Source organism: Cyrtonyx montezumae, unplaced genomic scaffold (assembly GCF_038088225.1).
Source record: "Cyrtonyx montezumae isolate F1298 unplaced genomic scaffold, pur_monq_1.0 scaffold_14, whole genome shotgun sequence".
NCBI classification, from domain to species: Eukaryota; Metazoa; Chordata; class Aves; order Galliformes; family Odontophoridae; genus Cyrtonyx; species Cyrtonyx montezumae.
Window position 1 is genome coordinate 9,311,624 of NW_027071870.1, and position 19,287 is coordinate 9,330,910.

The following is a 19,287-nucleotide window of genomic DNA, read 5'->3' on the forward strand; positions in this document are numbered from 1 at the left end:
ACAAACACACTCAGCATTTTCTATTAACACTGAGATGTAGGCTCTTGGCCTGTCTCCTTACACTGGAGTGCTTGCAATGCAACAACTTAAACACTACATGTCTAGCAGAACTGATCCAAGAATACATCCCGACACCAACAAGGGTAATTACTGGAAGAATTACAGCCAATCTCTCCATCAAGCAGCCACATACAGCCGAGTGAATCTGGAAAGCTGCTGCCCCAAACCTTCTCGAGATAACAAACAGCACTACAACGCTTTGGTGCTGCATTAAGACTTCTGTTTTCCACCGTGAATGGAAACGTCCATTTTGCACAGTGGTCAGAAAGGATTATTCTGAAACAAGATGGTCAGTGCACTGAACCACCAACAGAAAGTTACCTCTACATACAGCAAGCATGAATGTTTACCCATCATTACCTCCCCACACTTTACCTATCATGTTTAACTGTAGAATGACCTCCCACCTCGCAGCCAGACTTGCTCATGGATACTAAGCCCTATTGGTTTTGCCATGGCAAATGTTACCTCCTCTAAGAAATACAACACTCGGGCTCCAGTAAGGTGCAGCACATGAAATACAGAATAGCACTAAGGCAGCTAAATTTCATACAGTAGTTTCACTTCAGAGTAAAGGATACAATGATCAAAGCAGAACTGGTTTTGCCAAGGGATCTTGGCACGTTAGTGTGGTAGAACCTGTAGCTGTGCAGAAAGCACGCAGATCCATCCTGATGCTATAGGCTGAAGCCAGACACAGTGAGGTGCTGCGCGTTGTTCCTGGCGTCAAAGTAAGACGTGTCGGTCTCATCATCCGGCTGCGGAATGAAAGGCATCGGCTGATTCTGTAGGTTATCCCAGTCCACACCATGAAAGAGAGGGTGATGCTTCAGTTCTGAAACAGAAATGTATCTGAGCATTATTACGGAAGCATTACATTCCCTTCTGTTCATATGCATTTTTTAATCCACAAAAGGGCAAATTGCAATTATGTTTTATTTACCCCCAACGCCAGTGGGATCAAGCTCCTGCCCTGCAAGCTTCCTTCCCCTGCTGGAGAAGCCACTGCACACAAGACACGAACAGGACAGAGACAAGCTGGGGTGTTTCCATGACAGGGAACCACAGAAACTTTAAGCACTGCTTCAATCTCAGTTTCTAGATACCCCAAAATCCTACACTACCCTACACCGCCTGTCTTTGGCTAGCTCACGGAACAGCTTTCTACTTCATACATCATCTTCCTACCACTTGGATTTAGGTTTCTACACAGAATCCAAGTCACCTCTACAGTTAAGTTACCACAGACCACCAGATTCTGCTTTCCCAGCCTAACGGGGAGGAGGAGGAAGAAGAACCAAGCTACAGGACTCCAGGGGAGTTCCTCTGCTCAGTTGCTTTTGCCAGGTCACTGCCTATCTGTCTTCACATGCTGCACGTTAACCTGGGAACACCAATCCCTGAAGAAAATGGCTTTATTGTTTTGAGTCAATCCAAGAAAGCACCTTTGTAGCTGGATGGGATCACAAGCCTATGTTTTTAATCACCCGTATCACGGACATTAAAAGCTAACAGGAATAAAACAAACAGGACAGGCAAGAATAATATTTAGAAGGAAGCAGAAGTTTGTCCAAGGCACTCACCACAGATGTAAATGCATACTGCCTAATGCTAAAAGCCTGGGGTATAACATTAACATTTGCTTATTATTCCTACATTGCCCGATTAAAAAACATAGCACAATATTAAAGCAAATATTTATTTTAGACAAAATGAAAGGCAGTCTGTCTTCACTCCTAGTCACACCAACTGCTATACGTGCAGTAGGACACTGTACACTGTATCAGAACTGTGTTGTTCTGCTCATAGGAGTTCCCATGTACTGAAGGCTGTCTTCAATTGAAAAGATGAGCAGAATCTGGCAACTTCTGCAGACAAGGAAAAATGTGCATCCCAGCTGACAGCTGGATCCTGTCCACATCTCTGAAGAAAAAACACCTGAACTTCAAGCAGTACCGTTCCACACCAAACTCTCCCTCAAAACATATTTATTCCAGAAAGACTGAGCTCACAGAAGTACACCACTAGGACACGACATCTTGAGCTGAAGAGAAAACCTAATGGCTGTTCTGACTGCAGTTTATCTAGCTCCACTTCAGTGGCCTATAAATAGGATGAAGAACTCAGACTGAGTTATAGGTCCTGACAAAAAATGAATTTCCAAGAACTTTAGAAGGAAATAAACTTATATCATCTAAGTTTGTTCGTATGCTTTACAGGCAATTAGATTTTATACTATTTTCAAGGATAGAGACAGAACTTGTATTAAATAAAACATCTGATGCTTTTTGGGAGTCACTAAAAGTCAGATAAGTCCCTGTTGCCGTTATCATCTTCATTTACAAACCTGTGTCTTCTCCAACTTGAACTGGCTTTGTTTTAGTTTCTAACCTTTAGTCTCAGGGTGACCATTTCTGTAATAATTCCTTCCCCAATGGTTCCTTAAGCAATTCTCCAAGACTTCTTCCCCTTTCTAAGGCATCTTACCCCAAAGGTTTCCTTCTTTGTTATCAGATTTACATGAAATACACTCCTTGCTAAAACAGGAAGTATTTAAGACCCCATGCAAGGGGGAAAACAGCTATACTCTGTAAAGTGTATACTGTAGGTAACTGCATTTCCTATACATTCAGCAAGGACAGGCTGATTCTTAAGAAAAAACTCTTTGGAATTACCTCTTTGATGAGGCTTCTCTCCCAGACTGCAGAAGCCTTGATTAAAAGCCTAAAATCACTTCTGTCTAGATCCCCCAAATACCTGTTACTGAATTCAGTAACAATGAACTTGAGCATGTCAGAAGTCAAACACTGACTATTCACAGCAAAACAATGTTAAAGCAAAAAAAAAAAAAAAAAAAAAGAAAAAAATGAATAGAAAAACACTTCAACTTCCACCAGAACTTTCCTCATTCAAAATGGCAAAACCCCCAAAGAAACAGAAAATACCCCAACATGCTAAATATTCTGGCTACATATGGACCATAAGTAGATTAATAAATTACAATGCCTAAGCTTCAAAAGGAGGTCAACATCACTTCAGCTGTAAAGAATGCAAAAAGAAGTTTAATACCAACCCTTCAGTCCAGCTCTCTTTGCACTGTCAATGGTTAGAAGAATATCTATTGCATTTTGGGCATTATCAGACAGTTTTTCCTCACCCTCTGGCCAGGGAATATCTATAGACAAAGACACAGATGAGTCAATGAATCAAACCATATAGCCAACTCTGGGGGGAAAAAAACCCTCACACTTTCCCTTATTACTGAAGTGGATTACCTCTTTTCAAAATATTTTGGAAGACTTGAGCTGGTGTTTCATCATTAAAAGGTGGAATTCCAGTTAGAAACTCAAACAGGCAAACTCCAAGAGCCCACCAGTCTACAGCAGAACCTGAGTAAGAGAAATCCAGACCGTTATTATTATTATAAAGTTTATTACGTGTATTTGCAAACATATGAGGATCAGCCACAGCAGAATTTGAAAGCATTTTAATCCTGCTAAACTTCTTGGAAATGCAAGGCAAATGTGTTGTGCTTGACAATCATACAGAAGGAAAAAAATTAAAGGGCTCTTTTAAAGTAATCTTGCTCCTTATTTCTTCACTAGATAATTCTTTCATCTTTTAATGATAAAAGAAGGGAGCTAAATTAATTACCAGCTCCTCTCACATAGAAGCCAGAAGCTGAATTCTCCAAGGCCTTGTTTTTTTTGTTGCTTTTTTGATGAGAGATTACTGTCTTTAACACATCCTCTACTACCTAGACAAATATTTCACCTTGTCATCCCATATCCTCCTCTCCCTCAGGTCTGTGAGAATACCCAAAGAATCCACACTTACAACTTCACTTATCTAAATTTATGCCAAAAATATTCAAGACAGCTTGCAGAGAGCATCCAGCATGTGAAAGACCAGAATCACTTCCCATGACATTGAAGCTGGTAAGTATCTCAGTGTAGTTCACAGCACTCTCATCTTTGCTATTTTTATTCTCCCAAGTTCTGGATTTCGCAAAATCTACTTTATTAAACCTCTGAAAAACAAACAGGCAAAGCAGTCTCAAACACCACTGCATGCACTCCAGGCTTTCTTCATTTTTAAGCTATGCTTATGCCACCACATAAAAGAACAGATGCCACACTTGCTGCAAAAAAATCTTTGAAACAAAATTAAAGGGTAATTAAGGGGCTTTTTTAGTATCAAAAAAATAAGTGTTCCCAGCCATTTCAAAAGGACTGTTTAACCAAATTTAGAAAAGCTGCAAGCTGTACAGTTAAAATAAAGCACTTCCAGCAACTTCTAACAGCCGTAAGAGCGCTCCACCAAGCTAAGCATATCAGAGCAGTGAAATCACATCCATCATTATTAGAAGTATTTGGATGTTCAAATCAAGTGTTCCAAGCTTTAGTCAAAGTCTAATCAGATCACAACTCTTAACAAAGCAGTAACACAGGGCTCAGCAGCAATTTTAAATCCCTCCCACCTCAAGTTTAATTAAAGTAACTCCAACCACATCTTGACCTATCAGTAATTGAAAGCCAAAACAGAAACACGCAGCCTTAAGCACCTGAATCTTCTTCACACAAACAAACTGATTCAGACTGATAGCATAGAGTGGAAACGAAGCAATGAGGAAAGCAGTGTCTGCCTTATTTCCTACTTCACATGGTTTTTAAGAACACCAACAGTATCTTGGTATGCAGCAAAAGCAGGGCAAGGGAGGTCACTGTCCCTCTCTACTCTGCCCTCCTGAAGCCCCACCTAGAATACTGCATCCAGATCTGCCCCCAGCACAAGGAAGACGTGGAGCTGCTGGAGTGGGTTCAGAGGAGGGTCATGAGGATGCCAGGAGGACTGCAGCACCTTTCCTGCAGAGGCACACTAAAGGAGTTGGGTTTGTTCTGCCAGGAGAAGTGCCCCAGAACCTTCACTGTCACCTTCCAATACTTAAAGGGAAGTTATAAACAGGAGGGAATTGATTTTTTTACACTGATAGACACTGACAGGACAAAGAGGAATGAATTTAAACTAAGAGAGGAGAGGTAGATTAGATGTCAAGGGGAAATTTTTCACTAAAAGGGCGATGAAGTGCTGGCACAGGCTGCCCAGGGAAGCTGTGGATGTCTCAACCCTGGACACATTCAAAGCCAGGTTGAGTGGGAACTTGGGTAGCCTGATCTAGTGACAACTCCACCCATGGCAAGGGAGTTGGAAGCAGAGAAGTGGATGATATTTGAAATCCCTTCCAACCCAAGCCATTCTACCAGAATATTAGTCCAACTTCTGATAACCTCAGCAGCAACACTGGTGTTTTCTGAATCTTTTGTGGAAGCATAACATTACTATGTGCAGTGCACATTGCACACATCTTTCTGTGCAGACTCTGCTCACCCAAAAGTTCTCATGAATTGTGATCTAGTTATAGTTTGACTGCTTGCAGTTAGCTGAGCACTCCCTTTTCTATACAGCACACAGCAAACTCACCAGAGATCAGTGTCCCTGTATGTGAAGAGACAACGAAGCAAAGAACAAACATTACATTTATTTCAAAACACTTTAAAAAATACAAATACCAATAGATACTGAGTGTAACTCTCTGAAAGCACAGGAATACAGGTTTTTGTTTCTTTGTTTTTAAAATCTGCTAGCTCAACAGGAAAAATAAAATGGTTCTATTAAATATAAGCTACAAATAGGAACAATAGCTGCATCAGAGAGCTACTTTAAGGACACAACAGTAATTAATTTAACACTACCAAGAATATTCAGGGAAGGAAAGTTGAGTTCTGAAGCCAGAAAACCCTGGCTTAAATGATGATAAAGGGAGTTCTTTGATTTACTGACAGAAAACCCATACCCTCTGCGAGTCATTAACAAAGGCCTGAAATCCATCAATAATTGCATAGAAGTCATCTTGAAACAGCAAAATCTGGTTGAAAGTACTGTTGATCACATTTCCAACCATTATCCAGTTTTAAAACCTGCCAAATAACCTTGACTTTTAAGAGAAGTGAAAACTACTACATAGCAGTAATTTTAGTCTAGTCACACTCAAATTCATTAAGTGTTAAAACTTTCCATGCAGTTAAGTGCACACTGAAGAACTTCACTGTCCTACAGATTAGTGATCACTATTTCTCAATGGATATTTAATAGCAGTATCAGTACAACCTTCCTAAGACTATTTACTCTATAAAATAAATAAAAACCTAAAAGTAGGTATTTGGAATAAAAGGTAATCATAAATACAAGAGTAGTCAGGGTTATGCTGACTTTTGTTGTTATTAACCTGAAAATTAACAGGAAAATGTCAGGCTTTTTATTGACCTCAGTGGAGCTCAGAATTACAGTCAAAGAAAAATATGCACTTCAATGTTTCACTTTCTTACAGTATTCACAATAAATATTTGACAGCCACTGTCCAGTTTCATTGAGGATCCTGACAGAAATCTCAATTCAAGTTGCTCAGTTCAAGAATAACTGGTTTTAATGTAGCTTTATAAACTTGTTTTACTGCATGCAACACTTCAGTATCAACAGATGTGGAAAACATTGAGAACTGGAAGCTTGATCCTTTCATATTGATTTCATCTACTTTTTTTAAAAAATGAATTTTTATTGACACTTATAACGAGCAATTTGTGATTCCTAAGCAAGTGGAAAGCCACAAACCACCTAAGCACTGTTCCCAATGCATTAGGTTAACAAGCAAGACTATACTAAACAGTCCAGACCTTGTGAAAGTAAATGGAGGGAGCTGCAGAAGCAAGCAGCCATGAGTGTAGGCAGAAGCCAAAACAAGATTTATTATTTTTTTAAAGAACTAATTGTTGTCCTACTTGAGGGATTCAGGGCTCTAAACACATTTAAAAGGTTGTTACCATTCACATTTCTAAGCACAGTTTGTCTTACCATGAGGCTTTGTCAAAAGCAGCTCAGGTGCCAAGTAGTCTGGAGTCCCCAGGATGCGTTCACCTTCAGCTGGGGCAGCTCCTCTTCTTACACTCTTTGGGGTCCTGTATGGTGTGCCAGCATCCCCCTGACGAGGTGTCTTCAATCAAGCAGCAAAAAACATTTCTTAAGTCAAACCAAACTTCTCAACTCCCATCTTCCTGTTCAGTAAAGGCTATAACAACAGCTGAGAATTGAGTTTAAATTCAAGAATATATTACAAAACATGTATTTCCTGGAGTGTGCATGAAATGTGCTGCCACCTCTTTACCTCACACGTCTCGAGGCACAAGCTAAACATTGCCTATCTTCACAAATTTTCCTCAAGTTCTTTTTCCAGTGTCAAATGCACAAATAATGTTTCAAAATTAAACTCCTCTTTAAATTTAATCTGAAAAAAACAATTTACCAAATATATTGTCAAAATAACCTCCAGTTTTACCCCACAGTTCTTTAGCTAATGAAAAGCAAGCATCTCATACCTAAAATAAAACAATCTATTAGATATCGTGTATACTCAAAATGTGCTACATTTGTCATTCACTCTTTAGTCTACACGCTATGTGATACAATGCCTGAAGATGAAATTCTCCTCAGATTAGACTTGGTGACTGCTTACAGCTACAAAAACCTACTGAAAATAATTTGGGATGTAAGCAGAAGGAAATACATATCTGTGGATTTTTCTTGTGCATCTGTAAAGCTGACTGCAGTAAAAGATTTCCTGTTAAGGTCCAGAAAGATTACTGAAGTATCTTACAGAGCCTCTTATTCTGTATTGTTTAAATAATCTCTTAGTTCAAATCTATCTGGTATAACTTTGTTTCCAAAGCAATAGAGATCAAATAATTAAAACTTTAACATATGTTCAGGCAATAGAATTTACCTTCTTTCTGTTTTAGTAATAACCATTTAGCTATGAAGTTGCAGAAAGTAACACAGAAGCTTAAAAAGAAAAGGTATCTTCCTATTCAAGCTACAGAAATGTAACACCAGTCATTCATTTCTCAGAAGAAGCACACTGTACACTGACTCCATTTCATCTGAACACAGGTTCCATAGTAAGTTAACACTCTTTTGTGAAACAGAAGCAAGCAATCCAGACATCAGGAAGAAAAAGAGTCCTTCCCCAAACTCCATTCCAAGTATCTGATCCTGGTATACCACTGCACTCCACACATTGCCAACAAATGGCTTTGTAGTTCTGTCTGAAATCTTTAAATATTACAAATCTTCTCTAATTCCTTAAGCAGTTGTAAAGCTGTATCAAAATATACAAGGAAATGTGGATTAACATATGTTTGCTTTTCCCACATTTCTGAGGCTCTAATTTACTGTAAAACATTCAGATTTTTATTTACAATCAATTGGATCAATGCAACCAAAAGAAAAGTGTCATCATGCATAGGCAGGTGTGACTGTTTGCATAAGTCTTTATAACATCCTTCTAATTGGTACTTGACAGCAAATCAATTTTCCTACAATGAAAAAAGCAGCAAGCACAACAGCAATTATGAGCAGCTAAACAGCATTTCCAGACTGCCTTGGCTGATGTGCAACAAGAAAGTCAAAGACATCCCATTGCACTAAGAAAACTAGAACAGCACACAACACTGCTCTGAGAGATGATGTATCACAGACTTTCTTTAGCAGCTTGTTGTAAGAGCAAAGGATTTCTCTAAGAGGAAGGCAGACAATATGCTGAACTATAGCCAAGTCAGGAGACATACTACTACTGCTAGGTTCTTACAGAAACAGTTCTGGCCACACAAACACACTAAGTGAAAGCATGTCAGCAAAAGCCATAACAGACTACCTCAAGCTACTCTATTTTGCTAAATAACACCTGAAAGAAAAGTTTCAGGTCAAAAGCATCCAACACATAGATTACATACCCCCTTATATACCTGATAGGCTCTATATGATCTTCCTTTCTGTAATGGAGTAATAGCTGTTGGGTAAGAGCCACTACAGGCAGGTGAAAGATCCATTATATCTAAAGAAGCCATGCTACATGGATCAGACACGTTAGACATATTAATTGGACTATTATAACTTCGAAAAACAACATTATTTTTTCTGAAGGGGTTGACTGTTTCCATCATCTTTTCAGAAGGAGACGATACTGAGTCAGGGTAAGTTTCTTCACTGTGTTTTCTGTGATTATCCTGCTCATAACATAACATCTTGCAGTTCTGAACAACATCTGCTTCCTCTCCATTTTGTGAAGCATCTTGGCAGTTGGATGATGGTGTTAACAAGTCTTCTGCTTTAGGTTCCTCAAAGGAGAGGTCTTTAACACCTTTATCCAAATCTACGAGCTGCTTTTCTAAATGGCTTTCTGGAACAGACATGTCAGGAAACGAGAAGTCAGAATCTGCACTCAGGATTCCTAAAGGCTTTTCATCATCAGTGCATAAAAGACTTGAGTTCATATACTCTTTTTTATCCTTTTCATGGTCTGTAACCAGATCACACAAAAGATTTTTGGCCACAATCGAAACAACTGATTTTTCTGTTTGTCGCCTATCAATACATCTTTCAACTTCTTTGCTTTTGCAGGACTCACCACAAAGCATTAAGGATTGAATTTCAGTTGTCAAACCTGTACTTCTGTTTGCTGGAAATTCTGAGATCTCACAGCCACGTTTATATTCCGCGTTTGTTTTCTTAACGTAGTGAAGCTCCTGATAAGGACTAGTATCAACTAGTTCAAAGCTTCTTTTTACACCTGGCTTCTCAAAAATTTCTTCTTCTCTGATAGGTTTGACAAGATCTTTCAGGAACAAAGGTGACTGTTGGTATTCGGCAGTTTCAGACATTTCATTGGTCATCTCTCTATCTGTGACAAGTTTTTCTTCCCAAATCTTGTTTTCTGAAAGGCATTTTCTTACTATTCCCTTTGTATCCAGTGTGGTCACTGGAGTGTCTATTATATCAGGACGTTCAGTTCCCAGCTTCTGCCTGCTACCAGAATCATTGCTACTGATGGGAGAAATAGCAGATTCTAGTTCTTTTTTCTTAAGAACTTTAGGATCTTTGGCACTCGGTAATTCTTGATTAGCAGGAAGAGCTGGCCTGCTGTTACTTGTGACCATAGTAGAACATATTCCATCTTCAGTTTGCTGCAAATGAGCACATTATGTTTTGAGTATCAAGAAAAATAAAGTTACAGCATTATAGAAATGTATCCTTGAAAATACCTTATTTCTACTTCAGTGGAAAACTGCAAGTTAGCAAGCATTACTTACTCTTTACAATCACCAGCAGTGATAAAAAGGAATACATTCCATGTTCAAAAAAAAAACCCCAAGAACTAAATTAGGGAGCAGCTTTAGACTTTAACAGGAAAAAAAAAGAAAGCTTGCAAGACTGCTAAAGAAAAAGTGGTAATTTTAGAACTGTAAGAATGAAGAAATTGTGACTGAAGTTATATTATTTGCAACAATTTTATGTTAAGAAGCTATAGAAGTTTCCCGTTAATAAAAACATCACAACCACCATCAAAACCAAGGAACCCTACTATACTATCCTGAGTGCTCTGTGGCATGTTTTACTCTAAAGATGAAAGAAAGATGCAACATCACTATTGTTTTGATAATACAACACTAGATACAAGACCTTAAGAAATTATAAATCGTTTAAAACATTATTTTCTATTCAAACTTTGCCTTATGTGATCTAAGTAGGAACTGAAGCAAGTGATCAAACAGAAAAGCAACATTTCATTGATGGTTTAAAACAAGAAAGGATTTTATACAGCTATGACTAATTACTAGAGCTAGGCTGGTCGGTGCAAAACTCTTCAGTGTTACAAGTGGTAACTGGTGAGTTTTTCACACACACACTTTTTTCTTTCTTCCCTTCTCCAAGTTCTGGCTTCTGATGAAATTCTTCACTCTGCTCACTGGGCTAACAAAACTGCAGGGACAAGGTCAGCACCCAGAGAGCTTCAGCCCTAAACACCTTATAGAGAACAGAGGCAAACCACTGCTGTCCAGCAAAACTTTCTTCTGCTGCTTTACAGCAGGGTAAATGACATCTACTTTTTCTGTATGTTGTGCAGAACTACCACTTCTCTGAGGATAAAAATAACAACACTAGGCTGATTCAAAATTCCTATTCAATAACAATTACAATCTCTGTTCCTTGTCCAGTAGGAATGCTTCTCTAAATCTGAAATACCTGGGAGAAAGAAATAAAGACACCTGCAATTATGCATATAGAAGTGCAAGCTAATTTTAATTTGTAGTAGAAAAATGAAACAGTCCTGACCTCTGTATCTTTCTCCCACCTGGGGCTGCTGCAGCATTCTGATTCCATACTGGACGAATACATGTGTGACTGACTACTGGCAGTGGGGGTGCCAAACCTTTCTCTTGACTGAAACAGAGCAGGAGTTAAACTTCTCACTGGCGTGACAGGAGTTAATGGAGAAGTATCGAGACCTTGGGAGAGAGGAAAAAAAAAGATTTAGGTAAATGTAGGCATGTGTACATCTGCATATATATTAAGTAACAAATCAAAAATAGAAACTCAAATGTTGATCTGCATACACAGCACATATTAATCAGCTTCACATTAGGTCAGGATTTCACACTGAAGGAAGTTATTGGAAGAAGTATGACATCAATTTATTATATTCTTCCCTGCATAGTAAATACACTGTTTCCTCCAAGTGGGCACTTGCCAAGAGCTTAAAAGCAACATTAGCAGTAGCACCATAATTACTTTCTTTTGCATTTCTGGTTAGAAAAAAAAAAAATCAGACAATTCAAATGAAAGCATATGCTGCTACGTGAAACCAAATGGAACTACAATAATAGTCAATACCATTTCTGTAAAAACCTAAAGAGTAATTTTGAATTCAGTAGTTATCACTAAAAAGAAATCCAACTACATTAGTAATTTAGCTGAATGAGTGTCAGTACAGAAATACTGGAAGAATGGTAGACAGCAAGACTGTAAACATCTTTTATCCAGAGGGCTTAACCTGCTCAACATTAAAAATATAGAGTACAGAAGCAAGACAATGGTACAGTGAAAAGCATTACTCAGTACACGGATTGGTATACTCACCTGTTTTGAACAGTTTAGTAGAAAGAGGAGTATTCCCCTTTTCAATCATAGATAAGGGTGAAATCACTTCATGCAGACTGTCAGATGCTCCACTTGAACTGGGATTGACTGGCATTTTCATTCCAACAGGAGTATACTATCAGGCAGGAAGAAGTATACATAGAAGTTAACAGAGTCTGAACAAAGAGCCTGAGATAGCGAGCATAACTTCACACATTCTTTATTAAATTTGCATTGGAGGTAACCCATTACTTGGTTGTTTTTTTTTTTTTAATCTGAATTAGCAGTCAGCAATTGGAAATGCTGTCAGAACGAATATAATAGTCTCATCACTCCTATTACAGATAAGGAAAACAAAATAACCAAGTACTTAAAAAACAGTAGGAATTACTTACAAAACCCAGAGAGCTGATAAGCGACAATAGTTGTCCTGGAGTACGTGAGTAGTCATTCTTTGGCTTTGCCATTGATGGTGTAGTAAGGATGTCTATCATGTTTATCTCTATAAATACATTTAAAAAACAAGCATGTGAAGTTCAGGTTGACTATTCAGCTCTGTCTTCCTGCTACTTGAAAACACTGTGTTCAAAACCTAAAGTAGTGATTTATCTTTTGTTCTGCTTAAGCTCACATCTTTACTCTCCTCTGGCACCCTTCAATTTATGTGGGGAAGGTCCTAGTTCAAGCTGGAAATTAATATACACAAGGATAGAAAAACACACAGTGAAGGACAGAAATGAGCAGAGGCATACCAAGAAAAAGTTATTTATTCACTCTTCAAATTTCCTTAGAATATTTCACAATAAACTTTGAAATCCACTTCCCTTATGAGAAACAACTCATTTTTCACTCATCCTTGCCCCAAGGAATAAATATGTATGCTTTGAAAGTGAAAAGCATACAGCAGTTCCTTTGCTGTCAGGCACTTGATCAGTGCTTACTAGAAATCAGGTGCTAGTGCAGTATTCAGACTTATTTAAATGAAAGCTGTCTGCTACAAGAAAGTCAAGTATTCAAAAAAGAGCACAGAAATGAGTCCAAAAACACATGGATGGGGCACTGAGCAACCTGGTCTAGAGGGAAACATCCCTGCCTAGAGCAGTGGGTTGGAACTAGATGGTCGTAAAGGTCCCTTTTAACCCAAACCATTCTATGATTCTGCTTTCTATGAAATATAACCAGTAAGATACAGGCAACTCTTACCTCTGTTCAGAGTAACTCTGGAAAGCCCAAAATCCGTCAGCTTTATGTGGCCCTGATTAGAAATGAGCATATTGTCTGGCTTCAGATCCCTGAAGACATGAATACAGTTGTAGTCAGCAAAAAGGTAACAGGCAACGTTACGGAAGCTACCTGAACAGAAACATACAGTCCAAACAACTGGCAATAATGCTGGCTGTTGGTAGTAAGGTCTATCAGCCAATACAGATGACTCCAATTGGAGGGATACACTAAAACAGTCAGATCTAGAACTAAATATTGTGCAAACATCTTCAGCCTTGTAACATCACCATGCACAACACAACTTGCACTTTCTATGACATGGAGGGTTTAATAAGTGCTCTTGATTACCACTGTCACAAAATTTACTGTTGTGTAGCTCCTACACATGAGAACAAGCAAGAAAAGCAAAGCCTCTACTAAAAGAGTTCATGTGTGCTCTTTGTTGTGCTATTGTGAGCACCAGAGAACACTGCCAACATCCCACCATCCTACAGCCCTGCCTGCAGCATCCAGAGGATTCTAGAACGAGCACTCATTTAACTCGCACATGGAGAAGGGACCTCTGTCAGAACAGCCATGTTCATACAGCACTGTACTGGGAGGGGAAGGGAACAGCAAAGCAATGCATACTTTTCTGCTAATATATGTGGATAGATTTTTTATTTTTGGTGCTTTGACATTGCAGCATACAAATGCAGAAGGAGCTTCTGGAAAGGGTAGATGTTACTATGAAAAGGCTGTTGATATTTGAGTGGAAGCTGGAGACAAACTACTGAAATTAAGTTCTCAGCTGCAAAAATCCAACTGTGCTCACCTAGTTAAAGTTGTTTTGCAGAAGTTTTCTCAAAATAATCATAATTTCTTTGTGATTTCTTATGATTTATGAAATAGTTTTTTCTACAGTGAATGGAAAATAGCAGTTTGGGTGCAGAATTAGCCTGTTTTGCTCAGCAGTATTTGGCTAACAAAGACAGGCACGTGATCTTGGCCAGCAACCCACCACAGGCAACACAAGCCACTGATTCCATTCACTGCCTGAACAGCAGCAGGTCGCTGTTCTGTCATACACACTGTACAAAGAACATGTGTACAGATGGCACACCACGAGTCTTGGCATAAGATACAAATATGACATTATACAGTAAATAAAAATGTACAGGCATCCTGAATGCATTCATCCTTAGTAGAATAGTAAAGGCCATATAGCAATTACGTGATTACGGAAGGTAAATTTATGCAGTGCATTCACAATGCATTATTCCAGAAATGAATAAAAAAAGTCACAGTAACAAATCACCATTAAGATATAAACAAAATTATGTAAACAATTATGTTTACTTTTTAATTCCCAGAAGACTAAAAAAACAAAACAAAACAAAAGCTAGCAGGTACTTTTTTAATAATAAGAAAGTAGGTTTAACCTGTGGATTATCCCATGTCTGTGAAGATAGTCAAGAGCCAGTGCTGCCTCAGAAATATACTTGACAGCCATTTCTTCATCAAAATATCCATAAATATGAAGAAGCGATTTGACGTCACCACCAATAAGGTACTCCATCACCTGCCATTCAAAGATTTTAAAAGGTTAATTTAAAATGCATTTCAGTTTACCTCCAGGAAAGTAACATTTCAAAGAGCGAAAGATCCCAGAAGCTTCCTTATAGTGGCTAACAATTTTCCCACACAATGCTTGTGACTTGCATAGAACAAATGACAGCAGACATTAAGCATGTTCTGTTAATACGCATTAATGTTTTCTATTATCTGCCTAGATCACTTTCTGGAATAAGCATTTCCATCGACTTTTGTAGTCCTCTCATTACAAAGTCAGCTTCCAAAATATTTTTATATCAAAAAATAAATTGCAAAGCTCTTCCGTGAAACTCAAGGCCTGAAACCAACCACTGATGTTTTCATTTGTTCAAAACCAATGTATCTAAGTGATTTCATTTTGCAATGATGATTATACAAGATTAAATTCTGATCCAAGCCTTGTGAAATAAGGGTAAGTTTACAGAAATGTAGGATACAATGAGAGCACTAAAGACATGAAAGTGGTTAAAAAGATATGCACATACAAAAAAAAAAAAGTTAAACCATATTACTACAGCCATGTGACATTCTTCAATGGTAAAAATAAAACCTTTTTGTCAAGAAGTCTCAACAGTATTTAGGTACTAACCTACAACATATTAGTGCATATAGATGTGTTTACGTATAACTATATATATGTATGATTCAAGCATCTACTTGATGAGCAGCAGCTAACAGAGCCCAAAAAAGAAAGTCTTCTTTTATACCTCATATACAAACAGCATTGTAAGAGTGTGAATCAGCTTTAGCACGCTCTATGTGTCTACAGAAAACCAGATATTTTATGCCAGACACTTCACAAGCAATATTACCCATGTTCCTTATCCATGAGGCAGGTCAGAAAGCCATGCTCAAGACCTGATGCACTCCATAGTACTCTTGCCACCTACTTACCCTTTCACCACCCAGGCCAACAGCCTTAATGGATTTTGAGAACAAAACAAATAATAATAGAATTCCAAATTAGTGAGCCTCAGAACCATGTTTTTTGCTGTTTGAACAGGATGTTTTCTTGTTTTGTTTTCTAAAAGACTCCCTAAAATAGGCTGCTACTAGAAAAGAGTCCCCTGCTTTCAGACACTCCACTTTCAACACTGTAACAGAATATCCCTGTTGCTTAGTTACTCACCAAATAGACGTTATTGGCTGACTGGAGCGAGTAGTATAAGTGTACTATAAAAGGACTTTTGCTAAGAGCCAACGCATCCCTCTCTGCCTGGACCTGGTGAACCATGTTCTTATTGATCATGTCTGCTTTTTTCATCACCTGGAGGAAAAAAGAAAAACAGTAGATATGCACTCTTTCCCTAGGACAACCCACAGTTGCACTTCACCCATCTCTATACTGTATGTCTGTATGCATGCACAACATATAGTAGTTTTAGGAATAGAGCACTAACTTCACATATCAAGGAGACCCTAACTCACAGGTTATTAGAGACCCCTTTTCATTTAACCACAATTATGCACAGCTGATAGGCAATGCACTGCACACTTACTGGAAGCTCACCAACCTCCAGTACCTTCAGTCTGGGTATATGACACTGAAGTTGGTTTGACTTATCTGTTCTATATGCTGCGCAACCTGAAAGCTGAGCACACAGCTGCCACAATGTTAGCAAGTTTGTAACAGCGGTAATATTCACACGCTATTTGACACCTCGTGCAGAAGGTGTTGGCTTCAACTATAAAAACATCTAGCACTTCTACAGCAGTAAACAACCCCTAAACTCCATCGCGGTGGGGATAAAGGACTTCACAAAACTCCAGAGATGACTAAACCCATAACAAAGCCACAAAAGTGCACGCGGCTTCAAACATCAGCGTTTACCTCACCGCTTTGCACTGGTCTTTTTCACACCCCCAGGTGCAGGCAGCTGAGGGAGCTGAGGGGGCTGCAGCGGCCCCGCCCCGCGCGGCCTCACCTTCACGGCGTACAGCCGGCCCGCCTTGCGGCCCAGATACACCTTCCCGAAGGCGCCGCGGCTGATGGGCTTCACGATGGTGAACTCCTCGATGGAGGGCGGCCGGGGAACCTCGATCCGCCTCGGACCGGCAACATCGCCTTCATCCGACTGCGGCTCCACCGTACCCATATCGCACCGCGAGTCCGCGTCCCGCGCCCGTTCAAAGCGGCGCTCTGCCCCCTGGCGTCACGGGGGGGAAGGGCCGGGGCTCTCGCGAGAGCGTGCGGCCGTTAAGGGGGCGGCTGCGCGGCTGTCATGGCGCTGGGTGCTGTTGTTTTAAGCGACTTCCGGTGTGGCTGCAGTAGCGTCTGCTTCTTGAAGAGCTGCGCAGCTTTTGTGCTCAGCCACGCAGGACTGGGTGGTGGTTGTTGGTAGAAGTGGAATAAAGCTAATTGTAGCGTGCTTTCCCAACGTGTGAGTGCTGCCCCAGTGCCCATGCTTTGTGTTGATAATGTGCTGCCTCTGTTGTGCTGCAGCTCCTCGTCGCAGCCTTCCTGGACTGCTTGGAAGCACTCCTTATCATTCACTCCCTCTGTCTTATGCAGCAGCTAAAAACAGCTTTCTGTGTGTGTGTCTTTAGTGGTAATTGATCATGACATCGCAAGAGATACTGCTGTTGTTCTGACTCAGTAACAAATAACTTGTCATCTGGATTTCTTGTTCGGAATTAGATTGACTCTTGCAGCACATGGATTTCTGTGGGATGCCTGAATTTAACAGAATACAGCATGATGTGAAGGAATGAGAAGGTAATATTTATTTAGGAAGAAAGATTTTGGTCCCACATACTCATTTTAGAGCCTGCTTCACACATGCATTTTCTCCTTGTATATTCAAAACCAGCAAGAATTACACATCGAGGATTACGCAGCTAGGCTTATCCTTTCTCTGGACTGGGGAAGACCAACTGCTTTCTGAGCAGCTCCTGTGGTCAGGAACTACTGTGTTAGTTAAAGACACAGAGCTAGTGGAGCAGTCTAGATGAGGGCCGTGAAGATTACCTGAGGGCTGGAGCATCTCCCCTGTGAACAAAGGCTGAGGGAGTTGGGCTTGTTCAGCCTGGAAACAAGAAGGCTGTGGAGAGACCTCACTGCAGCCTTCCAGTACATAAAGGGAGTATATAAGAGAAGAGAGATCAACTGTTTTACATGGTCTGATAGTGAAAGGGCAAAAAGGAACAGTTTTAAACCAAAAGACAGAACATTTAAATTAGATGCTGAGAGGAAATATTTCACTTGAGGTGGTGAGGTGCTGGAACAGGTTGCCCAGAGAAGCTGTGGATGCCCCAATCCTTGGAGGTGTTCATGGCCTATTCAGTGGCAGCCCTGCCCCTGGCAGGGAGTTGGAATGAGTTGGGCTTTAAGGTCACTTCCATCCCAAGGCACACTGTAGTTCTATGATCTTTTGCCTCCCTCCAGTTCTTCAGCCTCCGTTAATCTTATGCAGGGTTGCTGTGTATTTTCTTTGTTTACTTTGTGTATCTCCACAGCTACAGTCTGCATTCCTGTTGCAACAGCAGGAACAGGAATGGAATATGCAACGCAAGTAATCTTGTTGTTATCTTCCTGTTATCAAACCATGGCCTTATGACAAACCTCCTGTGATATAGCCATATTGGAGTGGAGGCCTTCTGCTCTGTTTTAGTGCTCTCAGTGTTTACCAGTTTTACTGCTTTCAGCTGCTCTCCTGGTCTTTTTATTTATTTTTTAATATCCCTCATCCTGTTGTTTTTATCTTGCTTTCCGGTATATAATGCTGTCAATAATTCATTTCTAACAGTCATAATTGCCCTGCTTCAGTCTCTGTGTTAGCAGAGAGCCATTCCTCTAGCAGTCAGTGTAGAACTGTGGTCTCCAGTAACTCAGTAAGCTAGTATCATCAGGCTTTTGTATTGTTTTGAGGTACCTACATCACTTACAGTCTGACACTGCAAGTGGAAGTCTTGCTTGTCTCTGTGAAGGAATGTTAATTTAATGTGCCAGTGTAGGAAACTGTTCTAAATATGCTTTCTCTAATGAAGCCAGCTTATCAGTGGCAGTTTCTCATTTAACTTTTCAGAACTAGTTTAGATGTTGCCTTTTGTCAGCAGCAGTTTAAGCAGAAAAAGCACAGCTGACAGCAGGAAGGATGGCCTTTCAGTGGCATTGCATTCCCAGATCAGGTTGTGTAACCGGGCAGTCCCTCAGCACAATTCCTTGAGGCAACATCAGTGGTGTGGAAATCTTCACCGGGTGGATCTTGGGGAATGCTAATTGCCTTTTTTGTGCTGTTGGGTGAAGTTTCTGCCCGAGTAGCTCACTGACACACATTGCAGTGATCAAGTTGGTGCTGGCAAAAGGCAGCAGGGAGATGTGTGAAGGGTGTGTTGACTGGGATATATGTAAACTGGTGCTTTTGGTGAAGAAAGGAACAATGG

At 39.9% G+C, this 19,287-nt stretch overlaps 1 protein-coding gene across 1 annotated transcript; it reads right to left on the reverse strand.

Moving 5' to 3' along the window:
• Positions 1-731: 731 nt before the first annotated feature.
• MASTL (microtubule associated serine/threonine kinase like) lies at positions 732-17,006 on the reverse strand. Its single transcript, XM_065731413.1, has 12 exons — positions 16,830-17,006; positions 16,034-16,171; positions 14,733-14,872; positions 13,291-13,379; positions 12,483-12,589; positions 12,088-12,223; positions 11,284-11,456; positions 8,916-10,133; positions 6,970-7,108; positions 3,336-3,449; positions 3,134-3,235; positions 732-895 (listed from the first exon to the last, which is right to left on the reverse strand). Exons 1-12 carry the CDS (start codon positions 16,998-17,000, stop codon positions 738-740), a joined length of 2,685 nt encoding a protein of 894 aa, XP_065587485.1. The 5' UTR covers positions 17,001-17,006; the 3' UTR covers positions 732-737.
• Positions 17,007-19,287: the final 2,281 nt, after the last annotated feature.